Source organism: Phalacrocorax carbo, chromosome 10 (genome assembly GCF_963921805.1).
Source record: "Phalacrocorax carbo chromosome 10, bPhaCar2.1, whole genome shotgun sequence".
Classification (NCBI taxonomy): domain Eukaryota; kingdom Metazoa; phylum Chordata; class Aves; order Suliformes; family Phalacrocoracidae; genus Phalacrocorax; species Phalacrocorax carbo.
This window is the reverse complement of record NC_087522.1, coordinates 12,152,230-12,174,944: the sequence shown is the minus strand read 5'-3', so window position 1 is coordinate 12,174,944 and position 22,715 is coordinate 12,152,230. Positions and strand designations below refer to the sequence as shown.

General features: G+C 37.8%; 1 protein-coding gene and 1 long non-coding RNA gene across 3 annotated transcripts in view; one reads left to right on the top strand and one right to left on the bottom strand.

The window, feature by feature from the left end:
- Positions 1-28: 28 nt before the first annotated feature.
- LOC135315209 (uncharacterized) lies at positions 29-14,522 on the top strand. Its single transcript, XR_010374658.1, has 3 exons — positions 29-367; positions 1,815-1,904; positions 14,322-14,522. It is a non-coding gene; the product is annotated as an uncharacterized LOC135315209 (long non-coding RNA).
- MRTFB (myocardin related transcription factor B) overlaps positions 4,179-22,715 on the bottom strand; it is an 89,340-nt gene continuing 70,803 nt past the window's right edge. For both annotated transcript variants that reach the window (XM_064461877.1, XM_064461878.1), the window contains 7 exons: positions 21,137-21,290; positions 17,863-18,888; positions 16,979-17,134; positions 13,919-14,077; positions 13,483-13,620; positions 11,984-12,044; positions 4,179-9,633 (listed from right to left, as the gene is read on the bottom strand). In XM_064461877.1, the coding sequence (XP_064317947.1) occupies positions 9,095-9,633; positions 11,984-12,044; positions 13,483-13,620; positions 13,919-14,077; positions 16,979-17,134; positions 17,863-18,888; positions 21,137-21,290 (2,233 nt within the window). In that variant the 3' untranslated portion in view covers positions 4,179-9,094. The remainder of the gene's footprint in view (positions 9,634-11,983; positions 12,045-13,482; positions 13,621-13,918; positions 14,078-16,978; positions 17,135-17,862; positions 18,889-21,136; positions 21,291-22,715) is intronic.

The following is a 22,715-nucleotide window of genomic DNA, read 5'->3' as shown; positions in this document are numbered from 1 at the left end:
CTTCCTTCCTTCCCTAAGCCTCACTCTTACGAGATGTAGGTCCTCGATGTCTGTTTTAATGTACAAAACTAGGCCTTTCTAGAAATCTCCGACTCTCGTGGAGATACAGGGGAACAGTCATATTTATACAGAATTTGTTCAGCTGTATAACTGAGTTTATAAAGACTTGCTATGGGGTAGCTGGAATGCTCCTCAGTTACCAGTTACTTAAGCTTAGGTTTTGTCCTAGCTTTATGAAAGAATGGTTCTGTTCACTGTTTTTTGATCAACAGCAGTTGCCTTGGAGGGATTCAAGAATGATGCAGTGTTACGGTAGAGTGGCCCTGCAGTCCTTGTTCTGCAGTGAAGACTGGAGACTCATCTTCAGGTAATTTTTTTTATGTGAAGGGAACTATTTCTTAAGAGTTACTCTATAAAGAATTTATAGATAAGCACTTAAAGGAAAAAAAAACCACCCATACCTCTAGCTGTTGCATCTCAGATGCTCGTCTGTTACTTTGATGCTCTTTTAGGAAGGTCTTGGTGGGGTGTAGACTAGTATAGGGTGTGGGGAAACATGTGACTTCTTTGCTATCCAGGAAACATCTCTGACTTGAGAAAGTACAAATATTCTAAGAAATATGTCACTCTTTAGCAACATTTGTGTAATACACAACAAGCTAATAGGCAGGAGTATTTGCATTTAATATTGTACAGAGTAAAGACAAATATGATGATGGGCATTTGTAGAAGGTGGTTTAATATATTCAGGTTTTATTGAAAACCAGGGTTTAGCATGTGGAAGAATCATAGAATCATAGAATCGTTAAGGTTGTAAAAGACCCTTAAGATCATGGAGTCCAACAGCTAACCTATCACTGCCAAGTCCACCACTAAACCATATCCTCAAGCACCACATCTACCCTTCTTTTAAATACCTCCAGGGACGGAGACTCCACCACCTCCCTGGGCAGCCTGTTCCAGTGCCTGACAGCCCTTTTGGTGAAGAAGTTTTTTCCTAATGTCCAACCTAAACTTCCCCTGGCGCAGCTTGAGGCCGTTTCCTCTCGTCCTGTCGCTTGTTACTAGGGAGAAGAGACCGACCCCCACCTCGCTACAACCTCCTTTCAGGTAGTTGTAGAGAGCAATAAGGTCTCCCCTCAGCCTCCTCTTCTCCAGACTGAACACACCCACCTCCCTCAGCCGCTCCTTATAAGACTTGGTCTCTAGACCCTTCACCAGCTTCATTGCCCTTCTCTGGACACACTCCAGCACGTCAATGTCCTTGTAGTGAGGGGCCCAAAACTGAACACAGTACTCAAGGCATGGCCTCACCAGTGCTGAGTACAGGGGCACGATCACCTCCCTGCTCCTGCTGGCCGCACTATTCCTGATACAAGCCAAGATGCCATTGGCCTTCTCAGCCGCCTGAGCACACTGCTGGCTCATGTTCAGGCGGCTGTCAGCCAACGCCCCCAGGCCCTTCTCCACCAGGCAGCTCTCCAGCCACTCTTCCCCCAGCCTGTAGCGTTGCATGGGGTTGTTGTGACCAAAGTGCAGGACCCAGCACTTGGCCTTGTTGAATCTCAAAGAAGTTCATTCAGATTAGCTCAAGGTTCAGCAGTCCTTAGGATGTAAACAGCAAGATGATACTAATACGACCACAGCTTGGTGGGGAGGGTTTTATGTGTTTGTATTTCTTGGTCTTTGTAAAACAATCAACACCTCAAATTGCCAGCTGGCACAAAAAGGAGTGGTTTATCTCTGATTTATTCTAGCTATAAATTCTGTAATGCACAAACACACAGTCAAAAAGTGCTGTGCTTGTTTTGCAGTGCACGTGTGTGGTGTGTGATACCTGCCGGTAACTTTGTGGCACATACAGCCTGCTAACTTTTAAAATTGGTAACGTTCATCAAGAAAAGGTATTTATTAAATTTACAGACATATTAATAAGTTTTAATTTGTTCAGTTTTGTGGGTACTACTTACTAATTTATGGGTTTTGAAATACTTGGCCAGGTTCTGATGTCATTAGTGTAGAACAGAGTTTAATAAGGAAAGGGGGGTGATCTAGTATGGGGACTGCCTCCACAAGAGGTATTATAATAGTAAATATTTAAATGAAGCAACTTCATCATGGAAAGAAGCTTTGTGCATATTGAACAGCTCATAGCTCAAGAAATGCATAGCGGTCCTCTAGAACACAAGCCAAATACAAAACACAAATACGAAACCTCACAATCCAGCACATCTTGAAAACCTTGGAAAAATTCAGGAAAGTAATGAATGAAAGGGGGTGTAATCTTCTCTAAATCAGAAGTAATTTTCTAGTCCTTTCTTTGCTTTACTGTAGTTCTGAAATATTCCTTAATTTCTCACAGAATAGCTTTATTCTTTGTACTTTTTTACAAATCTTTTGTATTGTTACAGAATTACAGGTAGCCTCTAATCAGAAAAATGTTGTACAAAGACTGTTTACTTTCTTGTTAAATTCAAGATTAGTGCTGTAGAGTATTAAAAAGAATTGCAGTATTCTGATAAGAATGCCCGTATAAACTTACTTGGGGATTATTTCTGTATCTGTGGTGGCATAACTCAATTAGGAGCAGGCATCTGCATTGCAAGGTGAAATACACCCAGTAATCGGCAGTGATATTTTAATAGTTTTTGACTTTGCTCTGAGAGACCTTAGAGGCGCATTTGCGTAAGCGAACAAAATGTTGCATTTGACTCACAAATGAGGTCGAGCTATCTGGGGAATATTCAGAAGCTGGCCTGATCGCACAGGCACAGCTTTCGAGAGATGTATCTGTGTGGCCTGATCTGAGCAGCTCGGTGGAACCAGTCCGCCAGTGTGCTCTGGCGCAGTGACACAGGAGTTTCACAATAGGAACGTCCACCTCTCTGGAATGCTTCGTTTAGTCTGTATTTTGAGTTGCCCTCTTTCTCTCCATGAAAAAAAATATCATGTGGAGGGAGGAAGAAACTCTAGGTATCTCCTTCTTCCTTTTTCACTCTGGCACTGTGAGTCAGAACAATATTAGAGCCCCATATCTCTCTTGCTGTTGCTTTTATACACGATTTCAGTGTTGTAGCTCTCTCCACCAGCCAAAGGTGTGGACTAACCCAAGAGATTATCCTTGGAGAATTTTGCTACAGACTCAAGACTCTGGGGTTGGCAAAAATACATACTAGAATCATATCATATTTTCCCAAGTCTTACCACAGCATGTCAAGTTTTGATCAGTTTTTCTTTTTGATGGGGATGGGTTTAAACTAGTCTGTGTTCAGTAGTCTCTTTAGTACCCTAACGCAGTCATACATGGTCAATGCATGCATTATGTAACTGTAAAGTCCTCTTCTGTGCTAGACTTTAGAAGACTCTTTAAATAAGGTGTTTTGCTCTTCTGAGAAAGAACAGAAAATGTCCAAAATTACTTAACTGCAGAGACATATTGTCAGTACACTGTCAGAGCTTCTTAGGTTTGTGCAGTTAACGCACGGTTACTCTCTGGGTAGCCTAGGAAAAGCACTCCTTTCCAAACTGTTCATACGTTCTAAAAAGTACTATTCTTGGAAGATTTGGCTCAGCCCAATCTTAAAACCCTAAGAAACAGTCATTTTTCAATGAACTAGTTAGTAGATGAGGTGTTGGGGCGGTAAAGCCCAGCAGCTGCACATGATGAAAATCCATTAATAAATTACCAAGTAAGGACTGTACGGCCTATGAGGCACTTAAAAAGGTCATTGATTACAATTGTTTTAATTTTTATGAAGCCACTTCATTCAGAATATATTGAAGAGTAACATACGTATATTTTACCTGAGTGTTGACAGTTACACTTGTGCATACATTAGGACTTTTTTAAAATGACAAGCACTGAGAAGTCTAGGTTCTTATCCTACCTTTTCTTGAGAACAGAATAAAAAACAAGAAAGGAATTAATATAATCATACTGCTTTAAAAAAAAAAAAAAGTCCAAACCTAAAGTTTGAGAGTTCAGGAAACCTGTTCTTAGAGATTTTGACGACAAACCATCATTCTTTTGGAGTTTAAGTGCAGATTTCATTCTTGCTCCCTTTTGTGAGAAAGGTACTTATGAGTCAGAAACATTTGGCCTCTGTTCTAAGAGTGAGAATTTTTTATTACTACTCATGGTATTTTTCACTTTCTAGTAGTAAGCATGGACAAACGAACACAGTTTTCCTTTTTTATTTGAGACACTTAGCAAAAATGCTGAAATATCAAACATTTCCTCAGTAGCTACAATATTGCCACTATGTACAAAATATTTGATAAATGTAGTACACATATAAAAATACAATATGCATTACATATATACAGTACAATGTGCAAAACATATGGCATTCAAACATATGGAATTGATTTTAGGGGTGCAAACAGCAAATACAAAGGCATCATGGTTTCTTATAGAAAGGCAATACATAAACTGACGCCCTGATTGCCATAATTTGCATTTAGTAAAGTAGTGCTTAAATGAAGAGGGCCCTAGAGACGGGTGTCTATCTTCTTCTTTTCACAGAATGAGATGCTAAGACATAATTATGACTATGAAAATAAGAAGAGAGACACCTACTAGGGTTAGCGTTATTTCTACTGCAAGCAGTTCTGTGAAGAAAAATCCTATCTGGAAGAAAGCCTGTGCTATTACGTAATACAAACTTTTCAAACAACAAAACCAAATCCTTACTGTTAAACATCAAATACAGCTTTGAAAATATCTACATCCTTAATTTTAAAAAAGTACAGGTAATACTTCTGGGGATTTCATTTCCTATGCTTCAAAATACAAAGTGCCTCCTTTGGCAATATAAATGGCAATGCTTTGGTTCCTATTTAAATTTTTATATTATTATAGTTTATTTTAGGCTGTCTTTTGAATATCTGAGCTGTATTTTTTACAAAAATAGTGTGATTATATAGTTATTAACCATTCCCTGCTTTTTATTGAGAATGTGCTCTCATAGCTAGAATGGCTTTTTTTTGGCTAGATTTCTACAAATACATTTATGCACTTTTAACTTAAAAAGTCTTTATATTCAGTACTGGACACTACAAAACGGTGTAGGTGTCTCTTTTTTGCACTTGTATAAAAGGAATATTTGAGATTACTTCAGATTTTAATGGATGCTCTTTATTGGCCATGTATATACTATATGCAACTCCATTCCACTTATCTCACATAAAAAAAACCATCTGTAGTATGGTCTAGAAGTCATCAAAAGGAAATTTAATAGGCCACAACATAAAGAGTTTTAACAGAACATTTACTAGAGATAAGTGGAAGAAATTTTTTTCCAGTTTTAACAGAATTTGCTTTAAGTTTATAGTACACTGAATATGGCATCCATAATAATTGTTTACATCGGTGAGCTTTACTGCATTTTGATTACATAATGCCCTTCCAGTTAAATGTATTCTGTGACTGCATTTTCTCTGCCTTGAATGCAGTTCAGCAGCTTGTGCTTGGCTTCCAATTACAGTGCCTACACTTTTCAGGCATCTGAATGTTTGAGATTATGTAACATAAAAAAATTTAATACTGAAACTTCTATTTTCATCACCTGCTTCTTTGAACATAACTTCTCTTGGTGAATTTAGAAATACCTCAGAAAGAAATTTCAGTATGAAGTAGTCATTATTTCTAAAAGCCGTGGCCTCAGCTTTTTAAAGGTCTGATTCTGCAAGCCCACATTGCTGGATTAGACTCTAATTTCTGTAAAGAACAACTGCCAAAACCAAAAATTCATTTTATTATCAGAGAGAAGTGCTAAATTTATGACAATGATTTCTTAACTATTTACTAATGCTGAATGGCATAAAAGTGCATTAAAAAAATACCATTTCTGTATTAAATGCAGGATGTGACTCCTCTTGATTAACATTAGGCTTGTAAAACATACATCTGAGTTCTCTCCGTGTCTAGAAGTGTAAACACCAACTTTTGATTTTCACACTGATAAAATCATATTCTTAATTATTTTGCAGGCTCTACTAACACCACATTTGATAGGATGTGTTCTGTTAGCGTATCGCAGCCATTACATGGCAAATTTAGTGCCAGTGCATTCCTTTGCAACTGTTCTCTTAATGAGAAATATGTTCAGTTCTGTACAGTTAAACTGCACAGTCATGATTAAATTCCTACGATGTATTTGTGCTACAAAAATTGTCATGTAGAACATGCACACACAAAAGTCTAAGCAAAACCTATTTCTGCCGTAACAGGCATACATAACTATGGCAAATATATCACATTTCAGAACAAAGTCTAAAGCAAACCATTACATACAAGGTTTAATACATAATTCTGAAATGTACAAAAAAGTAATCACACGTTCCCTACACTAAAGTATTTGTACTTCAAAAACTAAAATGATCCCTTAATATTTTTTTAGGTTTTTTTTCAAATAGACTTTTAGAGTAGAAAGCTATACCGTACTGATAACAACACATCTCAGCTGTTTGGGTTTATTTCTGCACATAGATTCCTATGGATTAGTTAATATTCTATGCTGCCAATAAGGATAGTTTTGTAGCAAGATGCCTTTGCCAGTTTTAAGCTCTATTTACATGCACATCAGAAATGACAGTACAGTTGCTCTAGGTTAATTTGTCTTCTAAAAATTAATTTACTTGCCTCTTATTTAATCAGAAGGCAGGGTCAAAAAGGGCTAACTCGAACCACACATGCGTGGTATGATGTCTGGTGTATCACACATAATAAATTGACAGTACTGCAGAACGCTAAATTTCATTCAAAGTTGTTCCTATTGACCAAGAGTCCTTAATTCTTATTCTCATAACAGCTGAGGGCACTTAGTATCTCAGAGTATTAGCTCCCAAGATAATATGATGAAAAGGAATGCAAAAGGTTGAATGTATTTTTTAAGTGTAATTGAAGAGTCCTATACCATCAAAATTTAAGGCAGACAGTCCACGTGTAACAATGTACTCAAGTATTATAGGCACCGCAAGAAGGAATAAGGAAATGTGTCTTTCAACTTCATCTTTTGTTGGGAAAATCTTCATAGATTGTTTTTCTGTACTTGATTTCAGATTAAAGTAAATCCTGGCCTGTAAAACTACTGAAGATATATAATGATTTAAAGTGCTGATAACTGGTATGATGCAAACATATGATGCCAGTTTAAACCCTTAATCAATGATATAATCCACTATTTTATCTGAAGCCAGTGAAATTCTGTAATATTTGTAAACCTAGACTTCATTGTGTATCTGAAGACATAAATCTGCCGTTAATCCCACAAAGTTTTCTGACAGAAGTATTTCGTTTGATGGTAACATGATTGTGAGAGTGTGGGGTTTTTTTGTTTTTGTGGTTTGTGTTTTTTTTTTAAATGTGATACAGGTTGTTAAATAGTTAACAGCTACTTTGTGCTTTTATTTCTTTGATACTCTTTGATACATATCAATACTTTAAGAATTAAGCAAAAGCTTCAGAGCATTTTTTCATTATTCCTAAAAAACTTATTTTTTGAAGATGGCAAAGAAGGAATTCTGCAACGAGATCACTTTTCAGACTAGAAAAGATATCACGTTTCCATTGTTCAGGAAATAGGGGACTGTTTCCTTTTATCTTAATTTAGGAATTCCCTAATAGGAAATAATTCCAGGTTTGTGTGTGATTATCAGGCTGTATCATCTATGGCAACATTTAACAGCTATTACCTGAGAGACAACTATAGAATTACAAAGTATTTTACTTCTATTTGCATTTTTTGTTTGTTTTTCCAACTGCTTTCACAACAGACTGAAAAAACCAACTAAGCGCTTTAAAAAATATTTTCATGTGCTGCCACGCAAGATCTTAATTTTTGCTATTATCTGTTTCAGGTATGAAATATGCCTTCTTGTCACAAACCAGTACATCCTGATACGGCTTATTAACCTTTTATAATTTTACATAAGGGTGTGCTATTTAGGATTCTCACTGAGCATCTTCTCCGTTAAGCTTCCCTGGTGTTATGAAGTGGTAGACAAATCTGTTCAACAGATACAGCATTCATTAAGAAATTATGGTTGTCCTGTCAGTACTGTCCCCTGCAACTCGGTCTGATCCTACAAATATCTACTGAGGGCACTGGGGCTCTTCTCGCATAGATGCTTGCAGGATTGTAGTGCACAACAGCATTAATTAAACCTTTCTACTTTCTCATACTGTTCTAATATGCTGAGATACTGGATTCAATGATCTAATATCCTCAAACACAAAGTAAATAAGGATATTTATTATTTCCATTGTAGTAATATCTTGTTTGAAGACCACTGTTCCCCTCTGTTCACAAAAATAAGCTATACAAAGTTAAAAGAGTATACAAATAACTCTCCGATATACACATTAAAACCTAGCTATTAAATCCAGAGCATTGCTATACAAAATTCAGTGTTCTCAATATTACCTGGCGTAGCTACAGTGGATTTCTTGCAGTTACACTTAATGTCCCTTTGGATGCAGTTAAATTCTTCCCTCATGATTAAAGAATGGGGGAAGAGTTTGAAAAACCACAAAAGCAAAATATAAAAACAACTTGAACAAATTAAGAGACTAGATATATGAAATTTCACTGAACCAGCCAGTGCTTCTACTTGCCTTTGCCCTCACAAGTCATTTCAAACCTGGCTCAGGCTACCCACAGGAACAATGAAGTGCAGCGATACCTCACCCTCCCCCAAACATTTGCTTATTGTGTCCATACAGACAGTTGAAATCTCACTTTTTTCTCTCTAAGTTTAGCCATGTTGTGTTGCTCACTTAAGCATTACAAAGTCAGAGACATGACTTCTTAAATATTTGCGATGCATTTACCTTGGGGTACTTTTAATCAGTAAGTACAATCATCCTTTCTTGACTTGTGAAATACAGCTTTCAGAGGGCCCTGATCTGCATTACTGGTAGGAGCATAAAGTAATTCACTGTTGTAAACTTGAAAAATCAATAAGGAATTAGCTTCAAGCATTTGTTCTTCCAACATTACTGTCTTAATTTATCTTAACTGCAACCAGAATGTTATAATAATGGACCTCTGCTGTAAGGAGACTTGCAGGTCACATTCTCATTGGCTATAGCTTAATCCCAGTGCAACTGTAGATCTTGTGGATCTAGAAAGTCAGTGGAAAACACGCTGGGGGCAGTAGAACTGAGAGGAGTGAGTCCAGACGAGGAGCTGGGCATTGTAATGTCTAGCCATTCCATATTGTCCAGATTTGTATCGGGAAGGTCAAGAGACAGACAAGAATTATTTGTGGTAAACTGGGGGTCAGATGTTTCCATGGGTGAATGAGAGTGATCTAAAATGCTGGAGTGATTAAGCAGATCATTCTGGAGGTCTTCAATTAAAGAAAATGACTCTCTGTCCTCATTACTGCTTGTCAGTTGAGGCATTTCATTACCTGATGGTAAAGTTCCATCCAAGAGGGCTTCAAGTTGGTTTTCCAAACTTATAGACAAGCTGGTTGTTGGTTCTAAGGACACAGGAGGAGGGGCCATCTGGATTTGTGGTGGTGGGCGGGATATCACTGTATTCACTGGCATTGTAGTGATGTTGGCTGTTACTGGTCTCATTTTAGAAATGGGAGATGGTTCCTCCTTTATTGGAAGGGAAATCTCTGTAATAAGAAAACCCCAATACTGAATTCAGAGAAGATAATGACATATATCCACAGGCTTACAACTTCTACCCCATTTTTGCCCACTTTGAGATGCATCCGTAGGGAACTCAGTGGAGTAAGAGTCACTTTGCTGTTCTGATAATACAAACATTACATGTGTCAGACTATGTCAGGTGCTCTATGAAATGACAAAGTATTTTAAAACAAGTTCCAGAGTTCTGCTTTCAGTAATACTTCAGCCAATTAGAATATTTACATTCATGGAAAAAAGGGAACCATTTTCTAGATGTTAGCTTTACCTCCTTTATGTTTTTAGTTCTTCTGACTAATTAAAATAATTATGGAACCAACACATTTCCTCATTTAGAGGAGAGTACCTGAAATAATTTTCAGTTCCATCCCTGTTTAGTACTGTGTCCACCTTGATGAATTAGTCTAAGAGATCAGTTGATGGGATTAGGATGCATTTATTCCTGATTCTATAATCTAAAACTACTCTTCTATCCAGAAGTTCCATGTAATATAGTGGCAGTAACAATAAAAGGAAATAAAGCAAAGTAAGTTCCAATGAATTCTTATATGCAAATGGAGTCCAAAAATAAGATTAGACAGACCAGAATATGCAAATAAATCCTCTAGCACAGATGATGTTTCTGCCAGCAAAAATATACCTGATCAATATATTTTGCACCAGTTTGCCAAGCAAAAACCACATTCTTAAAACCTGTAAGAGCATCTATTGAAATGATTGCTTAGTAAAAGCAAAGCATTACTAAACAGACCCTTTCCTGAAGTACTTTAATACACTAAACATTTTTCAGCATAGAACTAGCTTACATAAGTGCAAGAGCCCTGAATGCTTTACTTTGTTTTTCATAAAGATGATCAGGAAATGTTTGCTTTTTTTTACGGCAACTTTGCAAACATGGAGCGGTTGTTACCTTTAAGATCCAATAGGTTTAGTAGTGTAACACTTGAAGTAAATATTTAAGCAAGCACACCAATGTTTCCTACATCCTCTGTTCCAAAGGTAGAACTTTGAACTACCCATGCAATATTTTAATAAAAGCACTGAAAGCATTTTTGCATTTAGCTTGAGTTGTTCACTGCACAGGTCACTTATCTCGGTCTGTCACTGTCTACACTCCATTTTCTTCAGCTGACTGCTATTTGCTTCAAAAAAGAGAAAATACTTTAATGTTTAGAATATGGCTAAAATCTTCTAATAGCCTACAATCATCACTTATGTCCTGGCATTCACAGCTGTCAAGATCCTTATATGACAGCAGTACAAAACATTAAGTTAATTGACTTGCTGGGTACCAGAACACTTCCCAGTACTATAATGGCCTCTTTGCCTAATTATGCCTGAAAGCCGCCTCCTTTTACTGAAAAGCTACTTTGTATATTACGTCAGTTATTTCAGTTTCTTTCTGATAGCTCCCTTATTTTAACTGACACAGAAGGTTGTTACTCATTAATGTCTCTACGTAGTTCATACATACCTTTTCCAGTAATGTATCTTCATGTTTAGAGTTGATAATACGTGGTTATATTTAATGAAATTTTAGTATCAACACACTTTAAGCCTTACCTTATTCTACTTTTTGTATAATTTCAATATACATTATACAGACTTCCTCAACTTTTCCAATTTTCATAGAATACATCTGTGCTAACCTAAGGTGTTATTTTCATAGAATCAGAATGGTTTGGGTGGGAAGGGACCTTAAAGATCATCTAGTTCCAACCCCCCTGCCATGGGGAGGGACACCTTCCACTAGACCAGGTCACTCAAAGCCCCATCCAATCTGGCCATGAACACTTCCAGGGATGGGGCATCCACAGCTTCTCTGGGCAGCCTGTTCCAGTGCCTCACCACCCTCACAGTGAAGAATTTCTTCCTTATATCTAACCTAAGTCTACCCTCTTGCAGTTTAAAGCCATTACACATTGTCCTATCACTACCTGCCCTTGTAAAAAGTCCCTCCTCCCTCTCCAGCTTTCTTGTAGGCCCCCTTCAGGTACTGGAAGGCTGCTATAAGGTCTCCCCGGAGCCTCCTCTTCTCCAGGCTGAACAACCCCAACTCTCTCAGCCTGTCCTCATAGGAGACGTGCTCCAGCCCTCGGATCACCTTCATGGTCCTCCTCTGGACTCGCTCCAACAGGTCCCCATGTCCTCCTTATGTTGGGGGCCCCAGAGCTTGATGCAGTATTTGTGTGAATGCTGTGTGGATTATTGCAAAGGTTTGCCTGGGCTAATTTACAAGCAGAGAAGTTCCACAGCAGGCTGACTTTTTATATCAGGTTCTAAATCACTACATCATATAGATGCCAATTAGCTTACCTCCACTCTTGATGAGAATATCAAAAAGATCGTCCATCTGCTGACTTTGTGCGCTGGAAAGCTGTAGTGCATGAGAAAAGGGTTATTCTTTTTCATGTAGTAATTTTTCCTGAGCTGATTGATCCTAGCTTCTCTCAATAGTACATAAGTACTAACCTATGATCAAGATTAAAATTCTCCATATGAAACTGTCAATCTAGAAAACAGAGAAATAGTTTGGAGAGACACTTGTAATCCCTGTGGTTGGTTTCAGCAGAAAGCAATAGGGAAAAAATCTGAAAAGCAAGACAAAGATTTCATGAAGGCAACCTAGAAGAGAGGTGCAGAAAACTAGCGATAAGAAGAATTACTAATCCTGTTTTGTAGCAGGGTAAGAATTTTCAGTAAGTGCAGGACATTGGGGGTGCACCCTGAATTGCTTTTTCTCAGAGATATCCTGCAAATAGCCATCTAGCAAGATGCATTTTGTTAGGTATGGGTTGTTTTTTGGTTTGTTCCCCCACAGTTTGTAGATTCACGTTCTTTTCTAAAGGGGGGGAAGCTTTCATCAACGGTTTCTTTTAAACATCCATCTCCTGAATATTAAGCAAAAGGTAACAAAACGCCCACAAACCCATTCTTTCAAACACGGTCTAGGAAAAGTTGAGACTTTTATGATGGTCTCAAAACTAAAACAGTGTTTTAAAACATTGGTTATACTCCGGAGATGGGAAATAATTTGTCATCAGGAGATTTAGTTCCTGAGAAGAGGCCACTGGGGAGGCAGTTTGCTAACTGGTAGCAACAGAGTCGCATGAGACAACCTGTGTGCCTTCACTGTCAGGATGTCTCACACGTCAAGAACATATGAAATGGCATTAGATATCCATGCGCCTGCCTGAATGTCTGCCATCACGAAACAAGCAACCAATACTAAGTCACTACAAGGTTTGGGGATAGTTCTGAAATGCATGAGGTTAGGGATGCTCATTAGTTTTGTCTGCAACTTCCCTCCAACATGAAGGTGAACTGACAAAGCACTCTGCAGGATTATTCATCAAGCTCACTACATATAGTCTCTTTTGAAGCAGGCACCTATGCTCAAGTATATATAGGTTTGCCTGAGCATGTATAAACACACTCACACACATTCTCCTCCAGTTTACTGACTTTGGAAAAAGAGAAAAAAATATACTAGTATTTAAGTCAGAAGTTTGGATATCTTACATCCTTGAAACAAGTCAGTTGAATGATAGTTACTGTTAAGTAGCAATAGCAGCATTATCCCAATTATATATATGTATCACCAACTGGATACTGTAAAACATATTTACACGTCTGTTGCTTTAATAAAAGAATCTTGAAACAGAAGTCCTGTGGTTAAAAACAGTTAGGAAAATATGAACAGGGTATGTTAGAAAACCTTTACACCAGACAAAAAAATAAAATAAGCAATGGCTTTGATAATTCTAAAGAAAAAAAAAGTGTTTTTAATAGACTAAAGAGGAGAAAATACCTACCTCACGGTGTGATGTCTGAATATTGCGAGTCTGTTTTATGGCCTCTTCATAACGAGGGGGATCTTTTGTCTTGGATACTGTGCTGTTGAAGAGGGATTGTTGAACAATATAAGGCTGGGCTTGAGATGGAGAGCCAGGCTGTGGGAAACAAGAAAGTAATGACTAAACAATACGTTCTAGTGAATTCAAGATGTATCAAGTTCTACAGATTATCCTAGTTTGTCATACCAATCCACGTATTTACAAATAATAATAGCATAGGTAATCAGAGGGATAAAATAAGTTCTCACACACACATACATACATATATGCATTATTAAAATCCGCAAAACTTTATTCCTCCTGGAGTGAACTGCAGTATGTACATAGTCACATCTTTATTTAAGAATAATAATATAAAACTGAACTTTATAGAACATTGTTGGGCTAATCTTACCTTATTATGAGTAGCAGGTCCATTCTGCACAGAGGGAACCTGATTGCCACCACTGTGAATGTTAGAGTTTGATGTTTTATTAATAAAAGATTGTGAAGGTGTTGTAACTGGTGCAGTCTGATAGGAAAATACTGTATTTGATGTGGTAGGTGGAAAAACCTGTAAAGGATTAATATATCAGTCTTTAATAACATTGGGGAAATGACATTAAAGCTCAAGAAATATTCTTTTTAAATACTTGCTTGCTTAAAATCCCTCTTAAGGAAGTGTAACTTGTACTGATTTTTCCCTCCAGTGGAATAATTTGTAAATCTAGAACAATTACTCTTTGAAAGAAGCTTTTTGCTGTGACATGCTTTCATTCATCACTGATAACTAAAAATATTTTCCTGTGATTTTCCAGGAAGCATGAGGAAGTGTAATGTGATTTTTCCAAAATACATTCAGAAGAGTATGAACCAGTTTAATACGCATGATTTCCCCACCTAGTGGACAGTCAATAAAACGAACTTATTTTGATCTGATATAAACCAATGTATGTATCAACACTTGTCCTGTGCTGCCTATTTTAAGACAGCATGGTTTGGTTTGTGCCTTATAATTATAATTTCTTTTAACTACAGATATCCAAGTAGTGAGGGAGAGGCAAAAATATCTGACCAACACGGATATCAACTGTAAATTTTGTTACTGGTATATAAACTTTTTATTTCTTCAACTGGGAGTCCCATACACTCATTGCAAATGATTCCAAGTAGTATCTTACTTCTCATATTTTCAAGTTAAAGGGAAAGGAAGAGGAGCTATGAATGTATGAGTATATAAGACTGTTCTTTTAAATTCAGTATTGCTCCCAGATACCTTTATGACAAAAGTGTGCCAAATCTTACATCAGGAATGGAGTGAGGATTAGCTTTGTGGAGTACAGTGTGAATACCAAATTAAGTCTGCTGTGAGGTGGCTTAATACAGTTTTTGTTAGCCACCTGGATCATCTGTGTGGAACTGTTGTACTTTCCAGCTGTCTACCACTGAGGTGAACAGCTGTGGAAGTGTCTCCTTATTACTGAATGAATTGAAGACCAAGGGCCATGTGGCAGATAGAATATGAAGAGACACCTCGAGTGTGTAGGAGAAAATAAGTGGAGTAATCACCTGGTTTGCATAAAAAGCTGAGCTACCTGGGAAAGTCTAGATGGCTTCAAGGTAAACTGGTCTGGAAAACAAGTATTTATGGAGATGATCACTACTAGGAAGACTAGCTTCACTAAAAAGTGTTAATAAGTAGCATTACTTGCTTGCAGTTCATTAGCTCCATATGCCTGCTGAAATATCCAAGCCTCATGAACTGCAACGAGCAGAGATGTGGATATAGTACTGAATGCAGGAAGGCTGTCCTGATCTATTGTACCACATCAGTATTTTACATTCTGATGTAAAAACCAGTGCAATTACGCTGTCTGGTTTCCTGTGTAAAAGATGGCAGTAGGTGTGAGAGAAAAACAGCTGGGATAGGCAGGCTCTCCAGCTCCAGGATGGCCAGATGCAGACTAAAGTCTGCTGGGAGCTAGGTGGTCTCCACGACAACTGTTCTGAACAAGGGGATGGACCAGAGGGTATAATTATTGGTTATCTCCTGCAGTCATTTCAAGGAACGTCTAGACAGCAAAGGAAGCAAACTGCTAGTCTCTGGCACAAGTACGTGCCTCAGGATGACTGGAAAATTTCTATATGGGACCTGTCGAATTCGCAAGGTAAGACTGGCCCCTCACCAAACCCCAGAGAACCTGGATGAAATCTGCTTTTTGGATATATGTCAGTTTTGACTTTCGTAAGATAAGCTCAATGTCCATGCAATTGAACAAGCAGTCTGAAGAGTGATGATGCTCATTTACTTGTGTTCCTCTTTATTAGCCAGCTGTCTAGAGGATGGCAGGCCATAATCATACATCATCTAAGATAAATTCTTCCCCGGAACAAGGGCCTTCGCAGAAGCAGATTAGAGGACACTGCACAGGTAGAAAACCCAAATCACATCAGGACATGGGTTTTACAATGCACTTTTGTGAACTGAAATATAAACTTGGAAGGCTGAGATATTTTGCAACAGTTACATATCATACTGTAAAAATTAACCCTCTTCATCTTGAAATTTCAGTTGTTTCTGAATTATCCTGTCCTTGGGGCAGGCTGAAAAACACTGTTCTCCTAAATGATAGGAGCCTTAGAGTCGACAGCACTGATATGGAAGCAAGAAAGGTCCAAAACCAATCTCTGAGTTCCTAATAATAGAGGTCAGCCTGGAAGAGGCTCAAAGAAGGAGAAAGCTTTTTATTTTGTGACGACTGGTGCTGATGGGTTGATATCAGTTGCCATATGAACACAACTGGTTTGGCACTCACGTCCAGTGCTGACGAACATCTCTCGTGGAATGGGAAATTTCAGAGCTGATTGTTTTGGGCAGAGAGGAAGAGAAGGATCTTTCTCTGAATCATTCCCTGCATTCCTCGGGAAGAGATGTATTGTGGTTATGGTGGGGTTTCGACTCACTAGAATTGCTGTCCTCAGTATCTGAGTCCATAGCTTTCTTTGTAAGTAAGGACGAAATCACCAAGGGAAGTAGGAAAACTAAAAGGAACTCCTATAAAAGAATAAACCTCTGAAACCACAGGTAAAAGCTTTCTCTTAAGAACTGCCTACAAGAATCTTCCATTTTAAGCCAATGGCAAATAAGAGAAACTGACTGGAATACCTGGTATACCACTTGTGCCAAGCATGAGGAAGAACATAGTAGGAGTGGTGCCATAAGCGTACCATCCAGATAAAAAAGCCTTTAGCCTTATGTACTTACTTGCAACTGAAAAATAAGGTCCTGCACAGATTAAAATTTTGGAAAGAGGCGTTACAAGCCCATTGTATCACAGAGGAAAACACGCTACAGAGATGTTAGGTGACTTGATCGTTTATATATGCCGCAGATGACACACAAAAGATTCTAAAAGCACTGCCTAGAATTAGGTTACACAACTATTTATCGTAATGCTTATTGCTATCCACAAACCTTTCGGATTTGTTGGGTCTGACCAAGTGCATGCTGCGTGATGGTATTTTGGTTTGATTGTGGAGTATGCATCTGAGGTGCTGTCTGGACCAGGCCAGAGGAAGAAATAGGAGCAGGTATTTGTGATGGGGTCTGTATTCCAGCTTGTGATTGAGCCTAAAGGATGAAGATAAAATATTTGCATTATTCATATCTCAGTGAATTACATCATGTAAATATCTATTGCACAGATTATGCAGAATAGCAATAGCATGTATTCTGGGAAGGATGAGCGTGAACTGTGTATGAGAGACAGAATTTTTACTCTGGTACTGGTGAGTTCCCAGCTAAAAGGAGGTGGTTATTTTGCCAACAGAGTTTAAGAAAGATAAAGGAAAACTGGAGAGGGACCAGTGAAGAGCAATGAAAATAATAAAGGGCTAGAGCATAACCAGTAAGAAAGGGCTGTAAGAACTGGGTTTGAGTAACCAGGAAAGATAGAACTGATGATGCAAGAAAAAGGTTGTTTCTAAGAAGATCATAGCAGTTTTCAATGGCCACCGAAAGGCAAGAAGCGTGTCTAACCTCAGAAAGAACAATTTTAGTTGGTAGTTAGGAAAACTCTGCAATATCAGTGAAGTGAAATACCAGAACAAGCTGCTTAGAGTTCTTACAGAATTCTGGCAGGATTTTAGAAAAATTTACAAAGATCAGGACATGGGTTTTACAATGCACTTTTGTGAACTGAAATATAAACTTGGAAGGCTGAGATATTTTGTAACAGTTAGATAACATACTGTAAAAATTTCCCTCTTCATCTTACAACCACCACATTTATCTATTTATACTGAATTATGCAGATAGGGCCATGCAGTATACATGATGAAAAATAAAATCACCCTTACCTGCAACTTTATATTTCCAACTGGTAGCTGCACTGCAGCGGTAGAATTCGGTCCCTGGATAGAGAGTGGAAGGAGCAGCTGCGCAGTTCCTTGGGTAGTTAATAAAGCTTGAGGTTGGGCAACAACGGCAGTTTGCGGCTGCCTCTGTGGATGAACATAAAATTGAGAAATGGCATTCTGAGGTTCAGCTTTGGCCACAGGTATCTCCTGCTTGATAACAACTGCCTTTTTGGCAAGTGGATTCTGGCCACTAGTATATACTGATTGTCCTAAAGAATGACTAGCTACGGGTACAGATTGACTTGTACTAGAACAGGCAGTAAGAGCATTTTCATCTTTGACAGCAGCACTGAATTGTTTCTGTTCCAAAGCAGCTGAGTTACCAGAAGCTTGAGACTGTTGCTGTTGTCCGCGTTTTTCAACCTCAAGTTGCATTTTCAGTACTTCCACAAGTTTTTGCTCTTGTTCCAGTTTCCTTTTGAGCTCTTCAATCTGCTTTTCTTTTTCTTGAAGCTTGCGGTCCTTTTCTGCGACATCAAACTCCATGGTTGAGATGCTTCCACTACTGCGATTCTGACTATCTTCACTCATATTTGCTCTTAGTGGTGAAGTACTTAAGAACTGGGATGGTGACACCATGGTCATCATTTCTGTGAAAGTATCTGCCATACTAGTATCATCTGTGCTTAGACTAGATTGTTCTGAAGGGGAAGGAGATATAGGCAAAGGAGAGCTAATGTTTTCAGTATTTACTACTTTGCAGCCAGGTCCAGTAGATGTTTTTTCTGGAGGAAAGCTGGATATTGTATTAGCCACTGGTTTATTTAGTGTTGCAACAGGAAATGCCACAGTCACCTCCCCAGTGTTACCTGTGGCCCCAGTAGAAGTGGTTACTGTAACAGAGCTACTAGTAGCAACCCCATTGTTATTAAGATCTTGATAGGGTTTCAGACGCTCAATAAGATCTGTTTTTGTTCCAGACACCGGTAATCCTCTCAATTTCAACTCCATTTTAAGCTCTGCTACCTGAAATGAAACAGAGCACAATAGTAAAAAAAAAAGAAGAAAAAAAATTTAAAACTACGTATATATACATTCTAGTTTGTTACATCCTATTAAGGAAAATTATTTTTCAGCATATTTGCTAGTTATTACACCTCTGGGTTCTGACAGCATGCGTGATCCATGAGCACATTTCCATGACCTGCTACTTACTTTCATTGTTTAAGTGGCCAAAACCTTAGCAGTGTTCTGTTGTTGTACAATGAATAGTAGTGAAGTTACACTGATTTTTCATAAATATTCAAAATAGGAAAACAAACATACAGCTCTAATTTTCTGGGCTAAAAACTTCTGAAGCAAACCCATACACTATGACAGCATTGCAGATAAAAGCACTGAACAGTAGCATGCTGAACTCCTTTGTTACGCTGTCAAGACAAATAGATCTGTTTCTGAGAAGCTTTATCAGGTCTGTTGGATGATTCAGTAGACCCATCAAACACAGAAGACCTCCCTCTCTCTCTAATTAGCAACTGAACAGTTACAGCTATGGGCCATCTGGGTTTCTTTTACAAACATAAAAAGTACAAGCAGTCAAAATTAATCTAATTTCTGATAGAAAAATGTTCTCAATTTTCCAGTAAGATTACAGACAAAGTAAAGTGCAAATGCGCTGAGTGTAAATTAATTCTGTACTTCAAAATATCGATTAAAAAAGAACAGTCACCATGAATGGCTTCTGTTTATGATATACATACTCTAACTGTAGAGTGTTTGGGCTGTATGTGTGTTAGAACAACGTCTAAAAGAATAAAAGGTAGTGACCTCAGTAATAGTTCAGTACTTTGCCAGTCTAGAATTTTAAATTATAGGTCTTCATGATTTGGAAAGGATTAAAAGTCACAGCAATCCATTTGCATCTCTGAGAACCCACAGCAGTTTTATGCTGAGTAACTGTCTACCTAACAATGATTATCAGTGTTTCCCCCAGTCTGGTATCCTCTACACTTGCTTGAGAGTGCATTCCAATTTTTCTGTTTTTCAGCAATGAATTTCTGAATCCTTAATCAGAACTGATTTAGATGATTCAGTGTTGAAACCACCACCAGCAGGTCTGTAAGTATGGCTTATGTTACTGTTAGCACATCAGCAGCGATACCAGTAAGTTATGCAGAAATGGTAAGCGAACAGCTTTAATCACCGCAAAGCACAAATTCAGATATTAACGTACATACTTTTAAAAGTTAATAGTTAATAACTTAAAGTTTAAAAAGCTTATTTCAAACACTGGTGTTTGAATTGCATTTTATAGACTTGTTTCATATTAAAGGATTAGCTTTAACTGACAACCATAGATTACTGTCTCGAGAATCTTGTCTTCCAAAATGTTTTCTAGCCCCTCAAGTCTAGAAAAACCCCACTCACTCCCATCCCTCAGAAACGCAACCCCTTGGTAAAGGGAGGGGGAAATGAGTACACTGCCCACTAGATGTCCCTACTCCTCCACTCAGGTTTGGCACATTCGTGTAGCTGCTACTGAAAGGAATCTTGTGGGGGTTTACAGTCAGATCTTCAGATTCATTTTCATTATGTCCCTCACAGTATTAATTCCTGTCAGTGTATTTCTTGAAGGAAGAAAATCCTATGCAATGCCTTCATATTGCAGTTTAAACAGAGTTCACACAGTTAGTTATAACTTCAAGAAGCTTTTATGAAATTTAGTGTTCATTTTCAGATGATGTGTTAAACTCCAGTAAGATGATCTCTTATTTTCTGTTCTCTTTTACTGGTGTTATTTCTGTGTTGGCTTTATAGCAGTAATCTCTCTGAATATGTTATTATTAGAGCATCTTTTGATTTATACAGCTTAACTAAACCTCTTCACTGACAGACTAAAATTGTCATGATGAAATTACCATTCTAGTGTTTAAATCTGCCTGGGCCAAAACTTCACATGAAGCGCACATCTGATACCTAGTTTACCCAAAGTATCAAATCATGTACATATACAAACTGTAAATTTTCTAATTCTTTGGGAATGAAATGCTATTTCTAAAAGATATGCATCTGCATGTGCAGAGGCTAAATTGAACAAATATTTAAGTCCAGAAGAGTTGTGTACAACAACTTTGACAAACTTATTCTAAACAGTTAAGAGAAAAGTACAGTTTTCATTGGTAAATAACATCCAGGCTTATTCTTGACAGTAACAGTTTGCAAGTTATGACCTACAGTGACACACAAGAATGGTCAAATCCCTCTTATTTTTTACCTTCAAGTCATCCAAGCTTGAAGGCAGAGGTCCTGGTTTCCGGCTAGGAACACTACTGTTCTGTCTTGGTGAGCTGGCAGCTGATGTCGGTGTACTGTTGTTCAAAGTATTCAGTGGCGTATTCCCATTGCTACTCTGTTTGTCATTCAGTGGCCTTCAAGTGGTAAGAAAAAGGGGGACAATAATGTCAGTGCTAAATATATTTATGTTCTCAGTCAAGCGGTTGTGATTCTGAATCTAGTATCTATCAAGTTAATGAACAAATTAATTTTTTTTAACAAATACATATTTAACATAAACCAAACATTATTTTTAGTAAAAGAGCACAAAATAGAAAACAACTGTGAGTAGTATGCTGATATTTTATTTTCTCTTCAGTTAAGTGTACTAATTTATGCTTCATAATTTTTATTATTGTCATGGAATTCCTGAAGTACACTATGGACCACAGAATCAGTTTATACAAATTAATCGTCAGCTAGCGGAACTAGTTACTTTTTTGTCTGACACCAATAAAAAGCCCCCACAATATTAAACTCTATGTATCAACCCTACATACATGTCCAATGTTCATATACAGTAAGGACTGATGTGAAGGCAGTTTACTCTGGAGATGATGCATTTTTATCAGCTGTACTTATAAGAATAGTCTCATACAAGGATCTCAAAATAACTGTAAAAAATTTTAAAATGCCATCATTTACAGTAGGCACCATAAGTCAGCTCTTCTATTTTTTTCAATTGATTTATGAAGAAATGTTTCTGAAATGTCAGTAAATGGGACATAAGAAGCGTGGGTAAGCAGGCAGAAATATCTCTGGTCCAAACATTAGGATACATGGTAATTATAAATATAACCACAGATGGTATCTTTAACTTTTCTAGCCTCACTTGCTGAGGGAAAAAACTCATTAAAAAAACCAAAACCACCCACCAACAAAACAAACAAACAAGCGAAACAGGTGAAAGTAATTCGAATTAGGGTTATGTGACTGTGGCATGTTCTACTGTAAGCACTTCTAGGAAAGGATTGGTCTTAGACGGTGAGAAGGAAACTCTGCAGATAGCTTCTCATTCTGCTGTAGGGTGCTGGCAACTCTGAAGATTTATTTTTCTGACTGCGTCTACCTATAAATCACAAAGTATACTTCTCACTGTTAAAAGTGCTAAAGATCAACACTGATGAGGAACTCAGATAAGCATTAGAGATGAGGCTATAAACAATGTACAAATTTTACCTAATTTAAAATGACTGTTTCTTCTTATTTGTAAACTACAAAAATGTGGTCTGTGAAACTGAAGTAAAAAGACAATAAAACCACAACAATAGTATGTGTCTTTGTAAAAGCCACTGTCTGTAAGCTTCTCTTCTGCTCTGCCTACCTACGTGACATCTGAGTGAAAATGGTGTCAAAAAGTTTCTTGCTTTCACATGACTGCTCTTGATTTTCAAATATGCCTCTGGTCAGAAAAAATGCGTCTGACAGGTAGGAGGTTCTGTTTCCATGTCACACAAAAATAACTAGGACCAGTTGAAGGCTTATCTGACTTCAGGAGTATTTTAACAAGAGAACCACCT